At 40.0% G+C, this 21,432-nt stretch overlaps 1 protein-coding gene across 3 annotated transcripts in view; it reads right to left on the bottom strand.

The window, feature by feature from the left end:
• The window catches only part of taok2a (TAO kinase 2a), a 46,026-nt gene extending 25,653 nt beyond the window's left edge, over nucleotides 1–20,373 (bottom strand). The window contains exons 1-7 of one of the 3 annotated variants that reach the window (XM_034295188.1): nucleotides 19,799–20,373; nucleotides 12,243–12,383; nucleotides 11,986–12,057; nucleotides 10,352–10,453; nucleotides 10,203–10,248; nucleotides 10,003–10,099; nucleotides 385–498 (exon numbers count right to left, since the gene is read on the bottom strand). In XM_034295188.1, coding sequence (XP_034151079.1) covers nucleotides 385–498; nucleotides 10,003–10,099; nucleotides 10,203–10,248; nucleotides 10,352–10,453; nucleotides 11,986–12,057; nucleotides 12,243–12,374 — 563 coding nt within the window. In that variant the 5' untranslated portion in view covers nucleotides 12,375–12,383; nucleotides 19,799–20,373. Of the gene's footprint in view, nucleotides 1–384; nucleotides 499–10,002; nucleotides 10,100–10,202; nucleotides 10,249–10,351; nucleotides 10,454–11,985; nucleotides 12,058–12,242; nucleotides 12,384–18,543; nucleotides 19,074–19,798 lie in introns of those variants that run through there. The other 2 variants (XM_010900996.4, XM_010900995.4) reach the window with 2 other exon arrangements.
• Between the last annotated feature and the right edge of the window lie 1,059 nt (nucleotides 20,374–21,432).

Genomic DNA, 21,432 nt, shown 5'->3' with positions numbered 1-21,432 from the left:
CCCCTCTGAGCATCTGTGTGCTCTCAAGGTTTATTCATACATTTTGGCATTCACTGAAATTCAACACTACTGTTGTTTGCTCCTTGGGGTTTAAGGCCAGGTGTTTTGTAAAAGCACTTTGTGACATCAGCTGATGTAAAAAAGGCTTTATAAATCAATTTGATTGAAATAAATTAGATTGAAAAGGTTGGGAACAGTGCTGCGGGAGAAGTAAATGTGAGGCAAAGTCAGCAAAGATTTATGGTCTAGTTCCTTTCTAGTGGCTCTAGCAGACAATTTAATGCTTGCAAAACTAACTGAGGTCATCAGATTAGAGGATTAAAATATGTAAAATATACAGAACAATGTATAAACCATTCATGGTATGAAGATCTAACTACTCACCAGTAAGGAGTTCCCACAAATGAGTTCGCAGGAGCAACAATTGAGGCGGAGCCAAAGTCCCCCAGCTTCACCTGTCCAGGCTCTGTCAGGAGAATGTTCCCTGCCTTCACATCCCTGTGAACAGCAACGTAAACACAAAGTTAAAAAAACAATGGGACAATGAGCAATAGTAACACATAAATAACACAATGTTGACAAAATGATATCAAACACAGAGGCGACAGCGCCAGAAGTATGTTAAGACAAGGAAACAACATTGACATAACATTAACACAATGTTTCCACAACTCAATATAGGTAGAATATGAACGCAAGCACAACAAGAAAGAAAAACTAGGCAAGCCTAGTTCAGCCAGCCTGAAGGCAGAAGTGACTGTGGTGAGAAAACTATTTATGAGAACTAAGCATTTTCAATGTCCTACCACCCCGATGCTTTTCCAATACTACAATCACAGCTTGACGGAATCTACCTGAGCTTACTGTGGTAATAAAATGCTGTAATGAGATGTGACCACAGTAGTTTTTCAATTTGTTAACTTATTTCTTCAAATTTCTATCAAGCAGATTAGTTGGGAGAGAAATCGTTTTCTTTGCCCTCAGTCTGAACTGCTCTTCCTTGGTGAGAGAGAGCAATGTGTTCCAAAACGTCAAGTGATTTATGATGTTAGACATCCATCCAGCCATCATCTTCTGCTTATCCGGGGCCGGGTCGCGGGGGCAGCAGTCTAAGCAGGGATGCCCAGACTTCCATCTCCCCAGACATTTCCTCTAGCTCTTCCGGGGGGACACCGAGGCGTTCCCAGGCCAGCCGGGAGACATAGTCCCTCCAGCGTGTCCTAGGTCTTCCCCGGGGTCTCCTCCTCAGCTGACCCCTCTCGATGTGGAGGAGCAGCGGCTCTACTCTGAGAGCTTCTCGAGAGCTTCGCCTTGCGGCTCAGCTCTTTCTTCACCACGACAGACCGATACATCGACTGCATTACTGCAGAAGCTGCACCGATCCGTCTGTCAATCTCCCGTTCCATCCTTCCCTCACTCGTGAACAAGACCCCTAGATACTTAAACTCCTCCACTTGAGGCAGGCACTCTCCACCAACCTGAAGTGGGCAAGCCACCCTTTTCCGACTGAGGATCATGGCCTCGGATTTGGAGGTACTGATTTTCATCCCCACCACTTCACACTCGGCTGCAAACCATCCCAGTGCATGCTGAAGGTCCTGGTTAGAAGGGGCCAACACGACATCATCATCTGCAAAGAGCAGAGACAAAATTGTGTGGTCCCCAAACCGGACACCCTCCGGCCACTGGCTGCGCCTAGAAATTCTGTCCATAAAAATGACGAACAGAAGGGCAGCCCTGCCGGAGTCCAACATGCACTGGGAACAAGTCTGACTTACTGCCGGCAATGTGGACCAAGCTCCTGCTTCGGTTGTACAGGGACCTGACAGCCCATAGCAAAGGACCCAGGACCCCATATTCCCGAAGCACTCTCCACAAGATGCCGCGAGGGACACAGTCGATTGCCTTCTCCAAATCCACAAAACACATGTGGATTGGTTGTGCAAACTCCCATGAACCCTCCAACACCCCGTAGAGGGTATAGAGCTGGTCCAGTGTTCCACGGCCTGGACGAAAACCACACTGTTCCTCCTGAATCCGAGGTTCTACTATCGGCCGTATTCTCCTCTCCAGAACCCTGGCATAGACTTTCCCGGGGAGGCTGAGGAGTGTGATCCCCCTATAGTTGGAACACACCCTCTGGTCCCCCTTCTTAAAAAGAGGGACCACCACCCCAGTCTGCCATCCCAGAGGCACTGTCCCCGACCACCACGCGATGTTGCACAGGCGTGTCAACCAAGACAGCCCCACAACATCCAGAGACTTGAGGTACTCAGGGCGGATCTCATCCACCCCCGGGGCCTTGCCACCGAGGAGTTTCTTGACCACCTCTGTGACTTCAGCCCGGGTGATGGACGAGAATAAACAAGAAACCAGACAAGCCTAGTTATTCCGGCACGCAATAGAAAGTGTTGCCATCTCGAGATGCGAACCCGGGTCGCCCACGTAAAAGGCTGTGTCGTTAACCACTACACCACAAAGCTGTACATTTGCTGGGCGTCAGTATAGTCTCGTCTCTATCCTGAACAAATCATCTTTTGCCACTGGTCGTTTTAATAGTTAATTGGCCATTTGTGAATGATATTGATACAGTTAAACTGACTAACGTTTCTTACTAACTTTACCTCCACCACAAATAGCGGCTATGTATTGTGTTTGCCAGTAGCTGTTTTAACAGTGTATTAGCCAGTAATGAGCTTTACAGGTAACTTACCGGAATAGTCATAAGAATTGAGCAACTGCTAGCGAGTTTGCCAAAGCTATTTCATTTCATGGCATAAGAATGTATTTTTTTCTTTCATGGCAAAACAAAATACTTTTTTCTTTCATTCGCAAATGACATTGATACAATAACTATCAATAAAGGCGACGATAACTAACTCTTTCATCAAGTGAAAAGACGAAAGAATCATGGAATCTACCAGAAATAATTGTATTAATCTCGTTGCTCTCAACAGATTGGAACTTAGGTCTTCCACATGAGAGGCACTGTCTTTAACCACTACACCAAAGCATTACATGTTTCAGCAGTCGCTAGACACCATTGAGGATTGTGTTAAACTGACTAATGTTTCTTATTAAGTTAACCTCCACTATAGCATGGATGCGTACTTCGAAAATCCACTAGAAACAGTTGCAATATAACTGTAGTTTTATTTCAGGCTTACTATAATGTAGATACTAAATGTTCCAGCCAGCAAAGTTTTCATCTATACGGAATAATTCAATGCGTACTTCGCTTCGACTGCAAGGAGATAGAAACTCGGCACCTATAGTTCACAAGTCCGCTTCTCTAACCACTATGCTATTTAACAAGGGGTAGTCAATCAGTCAGTCACTCAGTCAGTAAGAGACATTCTCTCTTCTTAGCCGGCTCCAATTATGTGGTCCAGCTAAAATAAGAGTGGCCACCAGGGGGCCGTCGACAGTCGACAGTGGCCTGAAAGTGCGGTTATTAAAGTGTTTACTACATTTAAATCAAGCCTGAGTCTGTTTATATGACTATAATAAAACATTTAAATTGGCAGAATATTGTCTACTATAATCCTATCCATGGATTGCTATATTGCTGTTTGATTCCATAAATTCCCAACCTCTGACATAACTGAATCAATTTAGATGTCGATTTTCTGTAAAGTAGCTTAATACAAGTTTTTCCCCCCACATTCCTTTGATAAAGTACAATACGCCACAGTAGACCCAAACGAAAATATAGTTCAAGTATATAACATAGCACATTTACATGAAGGACGTTTCTTTTGTTAAACGGGCAATAGGGTACACATTCAACCCATCATTGTTTCATGAATATTTTCAGAAGTAAATAATATAAAAAGGTGTTTGAACAGAACATGTAATTTGTTTATTTACAATGGACTGAAGTGAACAAATTACTGTTAATTTGTGGACTAAAGTCAACAAATTAACTGAAGAAGTGAGCCAGGTGAGAAAAAGGGCCTGTTACGAGACTTGTACAGTCACATGCCAAATTAGTTATTAACAGTAGAACCGCCAGGGCATTTAGATAAATTATATGAATTTCATTGGTTTTTAATAGAGGTCTTAAGAAACATAAGGAAAAAAAGGGAAAAAAAGGCTATTTCTAAGAACACATGCTATAGTATTTTTGTTTGTTTAATACGGTTCTAAACATCTATAAAATGAAAATTCACCATATTTAAATTCTTGATAGACAAATCCATTAGAATTTTTGATGACTAGGCCCATACAGGCAAAACGATTTGCTTATCACTAGGCACCATGTAAAAAGATGTAAAATCATTGAAAATGATATATTTTCAAGTGGGCTTATTTGATCAGACACTACTTTTGGTAACAAAAACAACAAAGGTAAGACGCAGTTTGCTGTTGTAATTTAAAAAAGAAAAAGGTTTTTATTGACGTTCCTTGATTAATAGTTTAGTGAGTGTTGGTCACAGAGGAATATGACTATCACTGTTGGAATCGGTGAAATAAAAGCTTTCGAATGGAGTACTGTTTATATAGATAGGTTGAGAAAAATAAGTTCTGTCTACATACATATGGGCATGCCCGGTTTTAAAATACAGTACTGGTTTTGCTATATGCTTATATATTTTACTATTACTGTGAAACCTTTGATGAATTACATAGGAAGCTGGATCATCTTCATGGTTCTATAAATTCAGCGAAATTTCATATAGGCCTATTCAGACAGATAATATGTTTCATCGATCAACAATGTCATCAACATACACTTCTTTCTCATTGTTAAGTTAAACAGCATTCAACTACAAGGAGCATGATCCTGTATCTGGGGGTATCGCCCATTAAAAGTGATTTGTGTCTGCCTGGGTACTATCTGGCCAGCATTTTTGGTTTATTTTGAGATGTGTAGAAGATGTGTGTGCTTGTACCATAGGTGAAAACAAATGGTAAATACATTAGTCTGAATTGTATATATTCTTTTATTTGTGTGAGGCAATTTGATTTCAAAAACACATCTTTGCTAACTAATCTCGTAGAACCCCCTATTATCGGCATATCCAACAGAAATTTTGAAAACCATATTCTTGTACAGAGTAATCATTTGATCAAGTCATCAATGTATATGATGATTATTAGCCAAGACATTGGTACGTTCACTCAGGGTTTCTAATATTACACCTACATTAGTTTGTGACATTTCTCTGGAATCTGAAATATTCCAAAACAACAGAATAATTAATTTACGTCAACAAATCATCTATAGTCTATCACATAGTCCTCTGGGTTCATTTTCTTAATCGATCCTCTTCCTCTCTCTAACAGCAGGCCCTACTCTGCATCAGTCTTTCGCAGTACAATCAAAGCCGCATGTTTCTGACTGGTTAGACTTTGCCTGCGCAGCTAATATTGTTTCCCCAACTCACGCATGTTGTTACTTTATTGGGTTGTGGCTATTGCTTTCATTAGTTATAGAGCCATCACGGAATTAGGATATTTTATGAACACTAACTTTAACTCACTTCTAACAAATTGGGACGAGTGATCAGAACAATCTGTTGTATAGTTTGACCGATTTGAGACATACAGTTGGACATTTGAATTGTAAATGTTTGTCTTAAAATAGCAAAAGGCAGGGGAATATGTGTTGTAAGAGCGCTTGTAGATGTGTTCACTGACACGATCGTGTCGTTCGCTTGCCAGACTCCAACCTTTATACTAATAATCAGAATTATTATTTTTAAGTAGGCAAACCCATTATGAAATCAACTCCTAATACATTTTATACAAATATGAAAAATTATTATAGCAAAGATATAAAATAATTATTACGTTTGAGCTTAAAAATAAAATGCTAAAATCATAGCATTCTGCGGTTCAGAAATCTCACGTGTTCAAATTGCGATTTTAATATGATTTTGATTAATCGTGCAGCCATACTCATCAGCTGCACTTCGTATATTGCTCTTAGAATAATGATTCAAAACAATTATTTTATGGTATATCCACAGCCCCCAGAATCAGATGCCAACAATGACAAGCCCTGTTAACCAGTGCACTCGTTCTCTCAGCGGGCTCACACAAATCGCACTAGTTCCAAATAGTGCATGGTAGACCTGTAGCTTGAATGACACACAGACGATCCAAAACATTTGAGTTTTTTAAACAACTATATATTTTTTGAGGGCTTTAATGCACGATCGATATTACAGATGAATAGATCAGGGTCTCATTTATTTTATTTTTTGTAAAAATATATATATATATAAATAATTTGAGATCCGGGGCTATTCATAAAAGGCCTAACGCTGGCCATGATTATTAGTGATATAAAAATGTTAAATAGCAAGTGATTAATGATACATTTTTTATTTCATTTATTTTTTTATATTTTCAGGTAGTTGGTTAGTGACGTAGCTAAAAAGTATGACCCCCTGTTATCAGCCACAGTCCCCAACTATTAGCCACCTTACTATTTTGTTGAATTACATTATAATTGCTTTACAAATGACAGATCATTGTCTTTGCTGAAGTGTTTACTGGAAAGTTGTAGCTAGCTTTTTTACCACCTGGGAAAGTAAAAAATAAAAAAAGACTAATTACTTTGATATTACATGATGTCTGGTCTGTCACGTAAGTCGAGTTACATTCAAAGCCTCAAACTCAACCGAACATACTGCCACATGAACACAATTCTATACAACTTGTAAAGGGTATAAGGTGCTATTGAACAGTTTATCAAAATAAGAAATCATAGAGAGAATATATTGACTGATATATTGATTTAGCTAGGGGGGGCTAATTCATATTAAAATAGGCCTAGGCCTGGGCCCATTTCTAAACTCACAAACTGAAAACCTTTAGAGACTATTTACCTGTTTTATATTTATACATCAATGGATGAATGGGCGATCCTCCCAGATTAAAGACCAGAGCCTAGGGTGAATTGGAATTTATTTAAAAATGAGGATGTAATGATGAACAATTTGGCAGCAGCATGAATAAAATAACTTGAAAAAGAACTGGCTATATAATTGCATTATTATTATTCTTCAACCTTTCAGTGTTTGTGCATTATTATAGTGCATTGAAATAAAATATAATTTATTTATATTTGGCATCATGATGATAAGCTTTTTTTTGTTTAACTTAATTCCAATCAAGTACATTTACTATTTAACTTTATATATGATATAGGCAAAATTTTCCCAAAAAATGCTGAGCACTTAATTGCCTTGGCAGCCGATAGGCTGGGTGTACTGGAAACGCTTTATATTTTGATCCCATATTTAATACATAATTTAACAAGTTATGGGCACAGAATCATGCAATTTAGTTATTTGTTGTGGTTGAAAATGTCTACTTTAGGTACTGTGTTTAATCATTTGATTGTTGCGCGAAAACAGTGATAAATGACTGCCGTTCGTTTTTTCTACACTATCAGACCTTTATTCGAAGAAATGTATTCGCCAATCAGACCTAAAGCCTAAATACACTCCACATGATGTATTGCATGATGCATGAAATATAAAACATTCATTCACAATTCTCATAATGGAATAGATTATATAGGACTCAATTAGAGTGCAGGCTTAAAACTGGTTAAGCCGTTTAACAGCATTTTCTGTCAATGGTGCTGATTTGTCTATGAGTACTTGAATATTAGGCCTAGATGTTTGAGATTGTTTCCTCTTATAGAAGTAGCAAGTGGTGACATTGAGTTTTAAGAAAGCTGGGCAGCTTGCGTCAGCGCTCATTAAAGCCAGTCAGGTCAGCACCTCCATGCATCAAGATAGCACCGCCTTAGCACCTCCTGTGAACATCACCAAAATACGTTCAAAATAAAAACAACTTTTGGATTAATTCAGAAGAATTTACATGGTGTATTTTAATTGCATTTTTTTTAAGAGCCTAATAAACAAATTAATATGCTAGTGTGTGTTATTTGAAGTTGTTGTTTTTTTTCATATTCCTATCATAAGACCTGAAATACAAACACATTATTGTATTCCTCCAATTCATTTGACATTTAAATCAAACAAATCCTGTAATTCATACTATTTTAGACTACTGAATGCCAAAGAAGCTAACCCACACAGATAGTGGAGGGCTGAAAGGCCTGGAGGTCATAGAATAGTGTAAATCCTGTATTTGAAAAAAACAAAACAGAAGTGGAATTGAAAGGTAGTCTGACCAATTAACAGAGAATACATTATAGCCTCCTGCCAGTTTTAAACTCAGTTAGCGAATTGTCATAAGACGTGTTCTTCTAACATACTCATAGTTGATACCATACTCAAACTCAGCATACATCAAACCATGATCTAAGCAAAAAGCTGTGCTTTGTATTATATTATTTATTTAGATAATTGTGAAGTGTTTAATCAAATAGTATTTATTGTTGTGTAGGCTAATAGCGTTTCTTTATAAAAATACATCGTAATAATAGCAGTGATGAAGATCCAACTGGAAACATTTTGATTTTAAATTAAACCTGTTATGTTATGAGCTGTAATGTTAGGAACATTGTAAACATCTGCAACATCATCTTCAGAACAAGATGTTCGATAATAGCATTTTCAGCGTTCTAGCTCCCCCATGTTTTTAGCTACTGAAGCGTATAGACAGTATTATGTTAAACCTCAACTAAACTACATTTGTTTTCAGTCTGGCCAGATTCAATACCTGGTCTTCTGTATGTCTCTAACCACTATTATTTAACAATGGGCACTCAGTCAATCAGTCAGAGACTCAGAAAGCTTAAAACACAGCAGTAACATAGTATAACAGACTATTGATACTTGTAGCCAGCTTATCCTCAGCAAAATAAATTCCTTTGCAAGATTTGATACAGTCTACCGCATGGCATTCTGCGTCTCTAACCACAAAACCATGTAACAATGTGGAATCAGCTACTCAGAGACATTTCCTCTAATTGGACAGCTCCGCTTACGTGGGCCAGAAAAATAAATAAAAAAATCCAGAGAATGCAAGAACGGAAGGATTACAAATTTGAACTGGAATTGAATACTAGTGTGTAGAGAAGAAATTCAATCTAACTTACTAACCATGTTGGCCCAAACCTAGCAAAAGTCAAAAGCAGCTATAGCTTGTGCATTAGTTAAATGATCAGCGTCCAAACATGACCAACAACGAAAACAAAATTACTAAAGAGTTTTGAAATTATGACATCTTGCTACTTAGCTATGTAAATGAAAAATAATGTTGTTTGATAGGTTTTTTTGTTGTTGGGGAAAACATATCCATCCCTCATCAGCTACAGTGAGGGAAACAAATATTTTATCCCCTTTTTTGTACTTTTGCACACTGACAAAGAAATTATTAGTCTATCATTTTAATGGTAGGCTTATTTGAACAGTGAGAAACAGAACAACAAAATCCAGAAAAACGCATGTCAAAAGTGTTATAAAGCTGTTTCCCTGTTAGCCGCCTATAGCGCAAGCTGTTCTCTAAGAAACGTCTTCACAGTTTCCGAGTGCTTTTCGATGGTGTAGGAAATGGTACTCACACCTTGGTTTTCTTTGCAATTTCTCTAAAGGAAATACCTACAGTTTTAAGGGATATAATGGTCTGTCTGTCTTCCTTCGGAAATTGTCTTTCTCGACATTATGATAGTAATATACTACTTCCAGCAGTACAATAATGTCCAAATAATGCGTAAGACGGTGTAGTAACACTGTCTGCTCCAACACTGCTTTTATATAGATAGTGGGTTTGTAAATTATTAATCCATTACGTGTTTCATAAAAATATATATATTTTTATAACTCTGAAAAGTACATTATTTCATCTTGTTTTTGGTAACATAAACTAAATTCTCTGGCAGTTTACTGCTTACCGTTGTAACATTTCAGCTTATTCAATGGACCTGGACTGCTTTAATTTCAATAAAAAAATTAATAATTGGGATGTTCCAAAATGTGCAAGCATACGCAATAAAAAAGCCCAGGTAGCGATGGTGCATTACATAATCAATGATGTTTGCTTGGGCCTTGGAAAGTGTTGGACCACATTTACCTGTGGATCATGTTGTGGGAGTGAAGATAGGCTAAGCCCTGCAGTGCACCATGGGTAATAGCAGCTATTTCCACCTCCTGTAGTGGCTTCTTGTGAACTAGTGAGACAGAGAAAAAGAAAGAGCAAAAGAGACAGACGTCATATACAAATCTTCAAGGCTCCAAAAACATGTGACTCTAAATAATCCCTGGCGTACTGACCTTCTAAAAGATCTGAGGCTGAGCCTAAACAGTACTCCATCACAAGCTGTGGAGGAGAGAGGAAACATATTAATAAGAATACAGCTGTTACACCAAAAATGTAACCCCAAATACAGTATCTTCAGCCCCCTCTCCCCCCCACTACTGACCCATGCTGTGTGCTCTCTAAGGTAGCATCCTTTGTATTCGATGGTGTTGGGATGGCGGAGCTTCTGGAGGAATTTTACCTCCTTGATGATGTCCTGCCATTTCTAAGAACAGAGGGGGGATAAAGTTCAAAATGGAAGTTTTGACCTTGATACTGCTACCAGGTATTACAATCCTTAACGCAATCAAGAGACTCAAAAGACCCCAAAATTATATCAAGAAAAGAAGTTGCCCTTGATTCCGACAAACTAGTTGTGTTCGATATAATTGAACATTTCAAGTCAATTGCTCAAAAACTTTAATAATCAAAAACTTTAAATGATTTAATCAAATATACAATTAGGCCATCTATTTCCATTTAGTGTACATTTAAATATGAAATCCAATACTAGCCTATTAAAAGGTTTTTGGAGGAGCTCAATGGGGTGATCTTGTGACTGGAGTGCACCCTCTCAAGCCATGCGTTGTGCAGCCTGGCTTCAGAGGGATTCACTGATTTGTTTTATTGACTCAATTAATTCAGTCACCCTAACGAGCACAGCGAGCCATTTCAACCTTCTTTCACAGGCCCAATGCTGTTGACCATGAAGGTAACGTGCTACAGCAAAATTCGACACTAATTACGTATTCGTACATTTCCTAGAAAACTTTTCTCTAGAACCTACAGACCAGAGCACATAGCCAGCAAGCATGAAGGAGACACAGCACCCCATCAAGAGGCGCTGGATAAGGGCGTGTCTTTAACCACTACAATTTAAATGTAAACAATTAGTTGTGTTGCTGGTTTGCTGAGCATATATGAGCCGGGGTAGCTTGGCAATTCAAGCATTTGACTGATAAATGAAAGGTTACTGGATCAAATCACCGGTCATTCTGTTGCTGAAACACCTGTGATTCTGTGCTTTGGAGTGAAACAGTCCAAGCAATTTTGCTTGTGTGATAAACGACATAGCAAAGCATTAGCTTCTGAAATTACATTTGTTTAAAGTAATAGAGACTCCACAGAAATTGCAGCACATCGACCACAACCCACACTGTATAAAGGCGGCATCTTGGTCACTTGATGACAGTCATGGCTGACGATGCTGCTGGGGAAATTTGAAGCCTGACATGACAGTGTGTCACAAATGGTAAGAATTATTTTCAATATGCCGTGCAACGGGCACTAGTTCCATAAAGCAGCTGTGCTGATGGAGAGATTTTTCTATCAATCGTTTCAGAAACACGACAAAAGCACTGAATGCAGCCACCCCACCGAAACAAATCGAGTAATGAACAGTATTACAACTTTGTTGTACTACAATATTTATTTTTCTTTGAACTGAAAAAAAAGATTGAACCAGGCCACATTGAACTGCAAAAGTAGATAGACTGTTAAGATTTACATAGTTTTAACGAAATACTAAGGGTCCTCAAACTATGGTCCTGTATTTGCTGGTATTTCTTAGGCAAGTCATTTTACATTATTTTCTTCCTAGAGCGACACACAGGAGCAAATAGAGTTTGCTTTCTTCTTAACCTTTACGGCTCTGGGATTCAAGCTAGCAACCTTTTGGTAACTGGTCTGGTGCTCTAAATGCTAGAACACCTGCTGGCATGTCCCAGTGGGTGTGCACATGCGTTTGTTGTGGCTCACCTCATTGGACTGCTTGCCAGTGTAGGACATCTTCTTGATGGCCACCACCTCATTGTTGCGCACATCTCGGGCCTGTCAGACGCAGCACATAGAAGGACACAAACAGACATTTTTATCATGTAGATACACACACTCCATTCAAATCTTCAAATACTGCAAAAAAACAATGGCCCCGCACATACTCGCAAACATTTTTATCACACTCTGACCAAAAAGGTCCACTTCCATAATAAATCGCAATATAAGAATCCCCTTACGAAGTAGACGGCCCCGAAGCTGCCATGGCCAATCTCTCTGAGGTCGGCAAACAGCTTCTCGGGGTCATCTCTGTAGAAGAGCTCAGCCACCTCCGGGTCCTTCAGGTTGCCCGCCCGCACACTCGAGGGCATGACCAGGGCCTGGCGGATTAGGAAGTGTGGAGATAAAGTGACATAGACAAGGGGCAGAGAGAAACAGAGGAAAAAAACACAGAAGGAAAAAGTAGACAGAAGAAAGTGTAACAGAAAAAAAAAAGGGAGAAGACATTATTAATTTAAAGCAAATAAAAAGGGGAACAGCAACAGAACAGGCAGAGTAAGAAAGATTGAGGAAAGGTATTGAAAGAGGGAGGGAATAAATGCAGAGACAAAGAGAGAACGTAGTTAGTTTTCACAAAGTGCACTTTGATTCCAAGCTATATAAAAAATGGATGACTTCTCAACCTCGACAGAGGACTGCCCTACATATCAGGGCAATGGATATACTAGTTTTCACTTATATGCTGCTGTGCTGATGCACATGCACTGCTGCAACATTATTTCAAACCCGTCTAACATCTACTTCAGCAAATAAATTATCACTTTCTCCCTGCATTTAAAAAGTACTTCAAAACTAGTTTCTTATTGTCTGCAAATTCAGTCAGATTCTGCATCACCCCAATGTGTTTTTTTCACACATTTTGGTCCATGTTGTGAAATACACAGGCTAATATTGGCCATATTTTTCCTCCAGGTAGGCTGTGTAAATGCTTGTTTTGATTTATCAACAGAGAATGCAGTGCAGGATACCAGAGTAGAAAGAACCAGAGGTTTTTGCAAAATGACAGTGCATGCATTCTCATACAGCTGGAAGGAAAATAAGAAACTAGAAAACACAGAATGAGCTTAAACACAAACGTAAGACCGACTGCGTGAACAGATGCGGAGAGAAGGAGAAGCAGAAGGACGTATCAGGAGTCCTCTCCGCAGGCAGAAAGCTGAGGAACCTGGTCCTTACATGGCAAGAGTTTGCAAGCTTGAATCCTGGAGCCGGAAATGTTAGCAAGAAAGCAATGACCCTCTGCAATGGTAGAACATTCACTGCATGAACTTGCCAAGATGCCTCTGTATTCCAGAAACTAGCTCAAAATCTGAGTGTTCTGCATGAAGGCAACATTGTAGCGCGTTGTAGATCAGCTCTAAAATGAAAGAAAGTCAATAAGCTTGTGTTTCTGACTAGGAACATTGACCAGAATGAGCCTGTGTTATTGGTCGTATAGTGTTTGATCAATTGAGGCACACAGGACAGTAAAGATGTGAGCAAACAGTGTAGTTAGTTTAGTAATTATAAAATGATACAATAGTGAATCTGTATTTAATCTATTTATAGAATAACAACATATTTTATGTATATTTGAAATGGTTCACACACAGTTATGAATGCATGTTCGATATAGAGATCAAAAGGGCAGCTTTTTATTGAGGGTGTTTACATCCATAAACTGTGGACTGTGTAGGAATTACAGCCATTTTATACCGTCAACTACTTTAGTGGAACCAAAATTAATTGAACAAACTAACATAATTAACATAGTCACCAAATTTAGTACATGAAAATCCTACTCATTAAAATAAAGTTTTGTTCAAATAACTTATTATTCAATGTATCGTGGAGGCCCTAACAGAAATAAACATAACTGCTTTTTCCCCTATAAGCAAACTATCACGTAAAGAGATTTAAGGACATAGTTTTTTTTTTTTATTCATCGTTATTCCCCTTTAACCCCTCAATGTAAACGCATTAAATACAATCTCACTCGGACGCCTTAGCTGTCCCACACAAATAACTGAACTTCACTGTCAGTTCACCTTTGCATGCATGCCCCCTCTACCTTCCAAATGTTTTTTTATTAATGAAGAAACTCATTGCTTGGTTTTTTAGAGTTGTTTTAGTTTTTCAGGAGGGGGTGTATCCAATGTAAAATATGCACCGATCAGCCATAACTTTATGGCCAACTGCCTAATATTGTGTAGGTTCCACTTTTGCCACCAAAACACCCCTGACCCGTCGAGGCATGGACTCCACTAGACCTCTGAATGTGTGCTGTGGTATCTGGCCCCAAGACATTAGCAGCAGATCCTTTAAGTCCTGTAAGTTGCGAGGTTGGACCTCCATGGATCGGTCTTGTTTGTCCGGCACATCCCACAGATGCTTAATTGGATTTATATCTGGGGAAATTGAAGGCTGAGTCAACACCTTGAACTTGTTGTGTTACTCAAACCATTCCTGAACCAGTTTTGCTTTGTGGCAGCGTGCATTATCCTGCTGAAAGAGGCCAATGCCATCAGGGAATACCGTTGCCATGAAAGGGTGCATATGGTCTGCAACAATGCTCAGGTAGGTGGTACGTGTCAAAGTAACAGCCACATGAAGGACCCAAGATTCACCAGCATCACACTGTCTCAGCTGGCTTGCCTTCTTCTCATAGTGCATCCTGATGCCATGTGTTCTCTAGGTAAGCGACATACAAGCACCTGGCCATACACGTGATGTAAAAGAAAACGTGATTCGTCAGGCCACCTTCTTCCATTTATCCATAGTTCACTTCTGATGCTCACATGCCCATTGTAGGCACTTTTGGCAGTGGTCAGGGGTCAGCATGGCACCCTGACTGGTCTGCGGCTACGCTGCCCCATACACAATAAACTGCGATGCACTGTGTTCTGACATCTTTCTATCAGTACCAGCATTAACTTTTACAGCGATTTGAGCTACAGTAGCTCGTCTGTTGGATCGAACCACAGAGGGCAGCTTTCAATCCCCACGTGTTAGGTACTGGGAAGAAATCCTCAGGCCTTACACTGGTGCAGTGGGCCCTGGGTTCCTCCTGGTGCAGGATAATGCCTGGCCTCATGCGGCCAGAGTGTGTAGGCAGTTCCTGGATGACAAAGGCCCTCACATCCCCTAGACCTGAATCCAATGGAGAACCTCTGGGACGTTATGTATTGTGCATACTGCGCCGCCAAGTAGTGCCATAGACTGTCGAGGAGCTCACTGATGCCCTGATCCAGGTCTGGGAGGAGATCTCCCAGGACACCATCTCACCAGGAGCACACCCAGACGTTTTCGGGCGTGCATACAGGCACGTGGAGGCCATACACAGCACTGAGTCACATGATGAGTTGCAGGGATGAAACTCACAGAAGTTGGAACAGCCTTTGATTTCAGTGGTTTACTTTGAATTTCAGTGTGAGTTTGAATCCAGCCCTCAATCGGTTGGTGATTTTGGTCTCAACGAATTACACAATGTACAGTTAAGATTTTGATCTCTAATATATTCCCATCATCAAGACCTGATGTGTGATTGGAGTGTTCCTTTAATTACTTTGAGCAGTTTTTTTCTCTCTTTTGTTGATCAAAGTTGATGCAACAAATAAGCGACTGAATCGCGTTTGTCTGTTAAATTATGTTGTGAAATTACATAACGGTGCATTGGAGCAAAACTATTCTAAGTTTAAACATACTGAAATTAAGAAACCAACAAGTTGCAGTAAATTATCTTTGTCTATAACTTTCCGAAGAGCTGTCAAAAGCTCTTCTGCTCCCATGCGTTGAGACGATTCTAACGTGTGTAAAAATCCCTTAATCAGATTGGAAATATGATTTTGGAATCATAAGACTGTGCAAAAAGATTGTTGTCATAAAAATAATTGTGATCTGGCTCAAATAATCACGATCAGGCAATAATGTAATAATTGCGACAGCCTTGTTGGATTAGCTCAAGAAGAGAGTCCACAAACGTGTGTCCCATGTGTTCTCCAACCTCATTACTTATTGTCAGAGAAGACTCAGAGCTGTTATCTTGGCAAAGGGAGGTGGCACAAAGTATTAAATGAAGGGCTGCCAATAATTGGGGCACATATTAGAGAAAATATTTGTTGTTTTACGATTTCTTTATATAATTTTACTTTAAAGGTTTGATTTTCGTTAATATTAATATAACCACATAAAATTTCAGTAGAGCAGGGGAAACACTAAGTGGTGATGGGCGTTGTGGTGAAAAAAGCACGACTAAATTCAGAAATGTGGTATGATGATCTATAACTGTAATCTATAATGTTAAGAAAATAATACACTCTCAGAACGTTAAGTGAAATTGCTACCTTTTATATGTCAAAGGCTACCATCTCAACTGTCACTGCTAAAACAAATCTCTAGCTAGCAATGGTTTTGGATAATTTACTGTAGACTTACCAAACTCTTAAAAAGGGCAACATCCTAATTTGAGTAATCAAAAAAGGCTTTAGAAAAATGTATGCAATTCTAATGATTTACATGACGTTTTCAATCACAGTTTTTATGCCTATCATAATAACCAAAGGTACCCTATTACTAGTAGAATATAAATAATCCATAATCCATGTACAAAATGTCCCGACTTATACAGTTGAACGCTGAGAAAATCTATCAGACACGAGAGAACTCATAGGCATGCTAATTAACATGGATATATGATTAGCCTGGTTCTGTCTGGATAGAGGTACCTCATGAGACACAGGTCTGGTCACTACTGACCCCTGGGTCAAAGCATTTGTGCCACCAAAATGTGTGCTGGTGCCATCAACTGAAAACTTTTGTGGAACTGGTGCCACTAGTGAAACAAGTTAAACCAGAACGTTACAAATGTGTTTTTGTAAAATGCTTTTTGGCCTGGGGCAGTCCAACGGTGTAAGCTGCAGCACACTTAGCACAGCGACACAGGTTCGATTCCAGCCTATTGCAATTTCAGCACACTTCTTCCTATATTTCCCTCCTCAGTCAAAAGCATAAAATGCCCCCAGAATTCAATATTGCAAGTTATTTGTTCAGTAAAAATCAGCTATATTTTTTAGTTATTTTTATTTTATTGTATAGTTGAACTGCAATCATTGCTTTTTGTCTGAACCACATTTTAAAAACAAATGTCTCTGCATCATTTTGTTCTTGCTGGGTAGTACAGTAATGGGTCAGCCTATACTATAGACAGCTTTATGGTTTACAAATAGTCTACAGACAATGCTTTAATCCAGAATGGTGGGAAAGATTAGCACCTAGCCTAAATTAGGCCTTGATCAGGCCGAATAAAACGGCTCCAAAAAACATTTGATGCCTTCCCTGCAGATGTTTTAGGCTACCACATATAGTGTGCAGCATGTAGCCTACCTGACAAATATGAATTCTTCCTTTAAAAACATCCCAGCCACAGTTTTTCAAAACACACTGCCAGGACATCACAGGGATACACATTTTATTGTTTCGCTCTGTTTCCCAACTCACAATTCAAATTATTAAACTTGATGAGTTGATTGTATAGATAGAGCTGCGCAGGGCTAAGGCAAAAAAGGGGTACCTGTGAGGATCCAGTACCAATATGGGGACACCCTGGACTAAGGGCCTCTTTGAAAACTCTTCAAAACACAACAAACAGACTGACAAAGTCAACTCCAGTGATTCAGTCCCAAGTGAATGCACCAAGATCGGACTGGGTGATATCAACAAAAATATCACCCAGCCCGCAGTATTGCGATAAGTGGACCCAATTACCTCAATAACAATACATATTATGCCTTTTTAACACCAATTTTTTGAGAGATATATATAGAGGTAATTGGGTCCACTTATCACGATACTGATGTTTGTTGATATCACCCAACCCTAAATCAAGACATTGCCCCGGGGCCTCCAATGCACATTGCATTTAAGCAGCCCTTTAGAATAGAGTGTCTGGGTAAATGTGTAACACCGGGTTGTGGGGGACATAATATATTTGTACATTACATGGGTGCCATGGTCTTCATACAAATCCAGTGAACCTAATGCACAACTGTACAGTACATTTTTTAATATGCTACACTCTGTTACAGTCCGTTCAATTCAAGAATGTGACAGGAAGTAAGACTAGTTGAAATGTTCAATCAGGTGTGCTTGGTCTGGAATTGGTCAGATAATTATGTACATGGAAAGTCAGAGGGTCCCATACAGTCTATGTGGTAAGGAGTTTCAAACCTATAGTGTGTCAATGCGAGATACATTTTTGTTTGGACTTGTAAATGCCAGCGGATATTTCATGTTAGCCAACTAAAACTCCACGGTGGATGAGTGCAAGTACCATATCACCATTTATTCTGGACATATTTGTTAACGTTATGCTGTGTCAGCAACGTGGAAGTTAACTAGCTAGTTAGTCCAATATAGTACATTGTGGCAAAGGCCACAGTCGCATTCATAGCGTAAAGGTTAGCTACCAAGCTATCATTGTTGACAATAAATTGGAATACTTACCACGGCTTGTTTTGGGTCTGTTCTAACTACAGATGAAAAAAATCCCCGTACAGTAGGTAGCGCCGGTTTCTTCACTACACTAGTGCGTTTCAAATCGACGTATGACGCATTGTCATCGATTTCCTTCTCACATACATCCAACGATGAATTCGATTTTTTCTGGATTTCAAAGGCTAAGTAAGGCGGCAGCAATGAGCAGAACCTAGCGTTAGCTGTCTGGCTATTTTAGCGAATCCGTCTCAACTGGTTAGTCACTAGCTACAACTAGCCAGTTAGCTTAGCTAGCTAACTTTGCTAGCTACCTGGCTGTACAGGGAGCGGCTGGTGTTCCAACTCGCATACCCCCCTTCCTTTCATATCGTAACGTTACATCCGTATTTTTGTCCAATCTATTCAATTTCTAGCTAATGTACGTTATACCCCGTCTATGTTTTCCTGTCTCACGCCTTTTTTTGTTCAGAAAAATACAAGATGGCTCTGTGTAGGAGAGAGCCATCCGGAGCCATGCGGAAACCGGATGCAATCCGTGTGGGGGTATTTCCTGTTAGGGCCAAAAAAGCATGTGACCATCGCCATGCTGATAAGGACAACTGATCAGTTTGCCAAATCTATATTTAGTTAGTTCCCTTTCGGCAGGGCTCTTCGGTGCCACAATAGGAACGCACAAGCGTCTTTTTATCTGAATACGAATACAGTCATGCCTGATAAGACCCTACAGGTGTGTAGCAGCCAGGAGCCCCACTGCCTGTGCTATAAACTACCCAGCTACACCTGCATTCACATATTTCTCACTCTTCACGTACTTCTGCATTTGACAAATCTCTCTCAAATATTTTGCAATTGTTTGTTGTGTTTTCGTACATTTCTAGCACTCCTTGCTTCGCTGCTCTCAGCAATTTAACCTTTGGGTTAAATTCCCCACGGGCGTTTTTGTTTGTATTTATTCTGGTGAAGTTGCATCCCGTTGTCCTTGTTTGTTCAGTGTTTGGCTGTGCCGCTTTTGCTCAGTATTAGTTTAGGAAGAAGGAGGCAGCAAAGAACGCCAGGTCTGGTTCGTGTCGCAGCCCTGTTGCCCACTGGCTTAGCGTGTCCCCCCTCAGGAACAAAACGTATGAAGCGGTACATTCGCATATGTGAAGCTGATCCTGCCGTAGATTAAACTACTGCCGCCTGACTGCGCTAACAGCATAAAAACTCACAATATAAACTTTTAAATAAAAAAATATGATAGAGGCCAGGCACGGCCCCCACCCACCTGGGTGCATCCGCACGTCCTGGACCCCCTGATAGTTACGCCACTGCTGTCCTCATTCCTGTTGCTTCTATGTTGCTGTTAGGGATCCCCACAAGGTGTGTTTGGTGTCTAGGTTTAGGTCACACTGTTGCGGCTCTGAACCATTCTAGCTTATGGGACTCCTGTCGCCCGCAGCACCCGGCCACTTTTGAGAGGGGCACTTTTCTGGTGAACCCAGTGGGGGGAAGGGGATTGGTCACGCTTTCACGACTCTCCGATGCAGGGGTTCTCTGGGATTGGATGGGGGGGTGTCGGAGGATGGCTCTCCTGTGACAGTCGATGTCCTTTCCATAGCTGGCTCGAAGGGGTTTCTCCTGGTTGGCCTTCTGTTCTGTCTCCTGTCGGTGTCGGCTCCATACGATCATGTGCCACAGTTCTATGATCTGTGTCACCGGGCTGCGGAGCGTTTGGGGTTGACTGGCCTGCCTTACCCTCCTATTCCAAGCGGTTGTGGTTTTGTGGAGCTTTTCTGCTTCCAGTGTTCGAATCCGTTGTGCATTCTCTCCTCGTTTTCCCTGATTTTCTGGAGTTGACTGCTTCATGGTCGCATCCTAATTCCTCCATGCTCCCAGCAGACCTGTACCGTGTTGACACACAGTTTAATAACGGTTTAGTAATAACAATAATAATAATTAATTGCATTTGTAAAGTGCCTTTCATTATAGAGGAATTATTTCAAAGTGCATGAAAAATAAAACAAGATAAGAAAATAATAATATGAAATAAATAAAACAACTATCAGATTAAAATGAAATAATATATATATATATATACAGAATAAATACATTAAACAAAAATGATAATACAGTAAACAGAAATTCTAATACATATTATTATATAATAATGTACAGTATCGTTTGATTAAAAGGAAGGGTAGGCCAACCGAGATGTGTCAAAAAATCTCCCTTTTTGTTTATCTACAGTACATGGTTGTCTGACATCCATTTTCTCCTACTCCATTCTCTTTTCTGTGCATTAGTCTGATGTATGTACGTTCACTGACACGTCATGTTTCCCTGGCCTGCTAGGGATTTGTAACGTAAGTGGGGGTTCATCCGGGATTTCTAATTTCCCTAATAGCAGTTGGCCCACACTTTGATTGCAGGTTAAGGTGTGGAATGCAGAGCTGTGGTGGCATTAGCCTGGTATCATAACAACTAATCAACTACTAATAAGATAGTGTTTTTCTTTTAAGTGTTGAAGTAATAGCCACCTCACTAGAATCACAGTTTTTGGAAACTCCCTCTTTGGACTTGTTAAAGAGGTGTCATAAGGTGGACCTGTGTGCTATCGCAGAACACTTCAATATTCCTGTTAGTGCTTGGGGGGAAGGAAAGTTATGGAAGGCCCTAGTTCTGGGGAAGCCGCAGCTATGCCCTCTGTTAGGGATAGGCGAGATCAAGACAGTGAGCCCACAGGGAAAAGGTAGCCTTCTTGGTGGAGGTCGACCCTGAACGAGAATTTGCCAAAACCCCTGTCACACCATCCTGTTTTGAGCTGGAAAACCAGAAAATGGAAAATGTCAAAGTCCATAGCAGACAATTTGAGTTTGATCTGAAATTACGTAGAATGGAAATTGATGCTGAAACGGCAGT

Source organism: Esox lucius, chromosome 11 (genome assembly GCF_011004845.1).
Source record: "Esox lucius isolate fEsoLuc1 chromosome 11, fEsoLuc1.pri, whole genome shotgun sequence".
Lineage (NCBI taxonomy): Eukaryota > Metazoa > Chordata > Actinopteri > Esociformes > Esocidae > Esox > Esox lucius.
The sequence above is the reverse complement of the archived record's forward strand: the minus strand, read 5'-3'. Positions and strand labels throughout refer to the sequence as shown.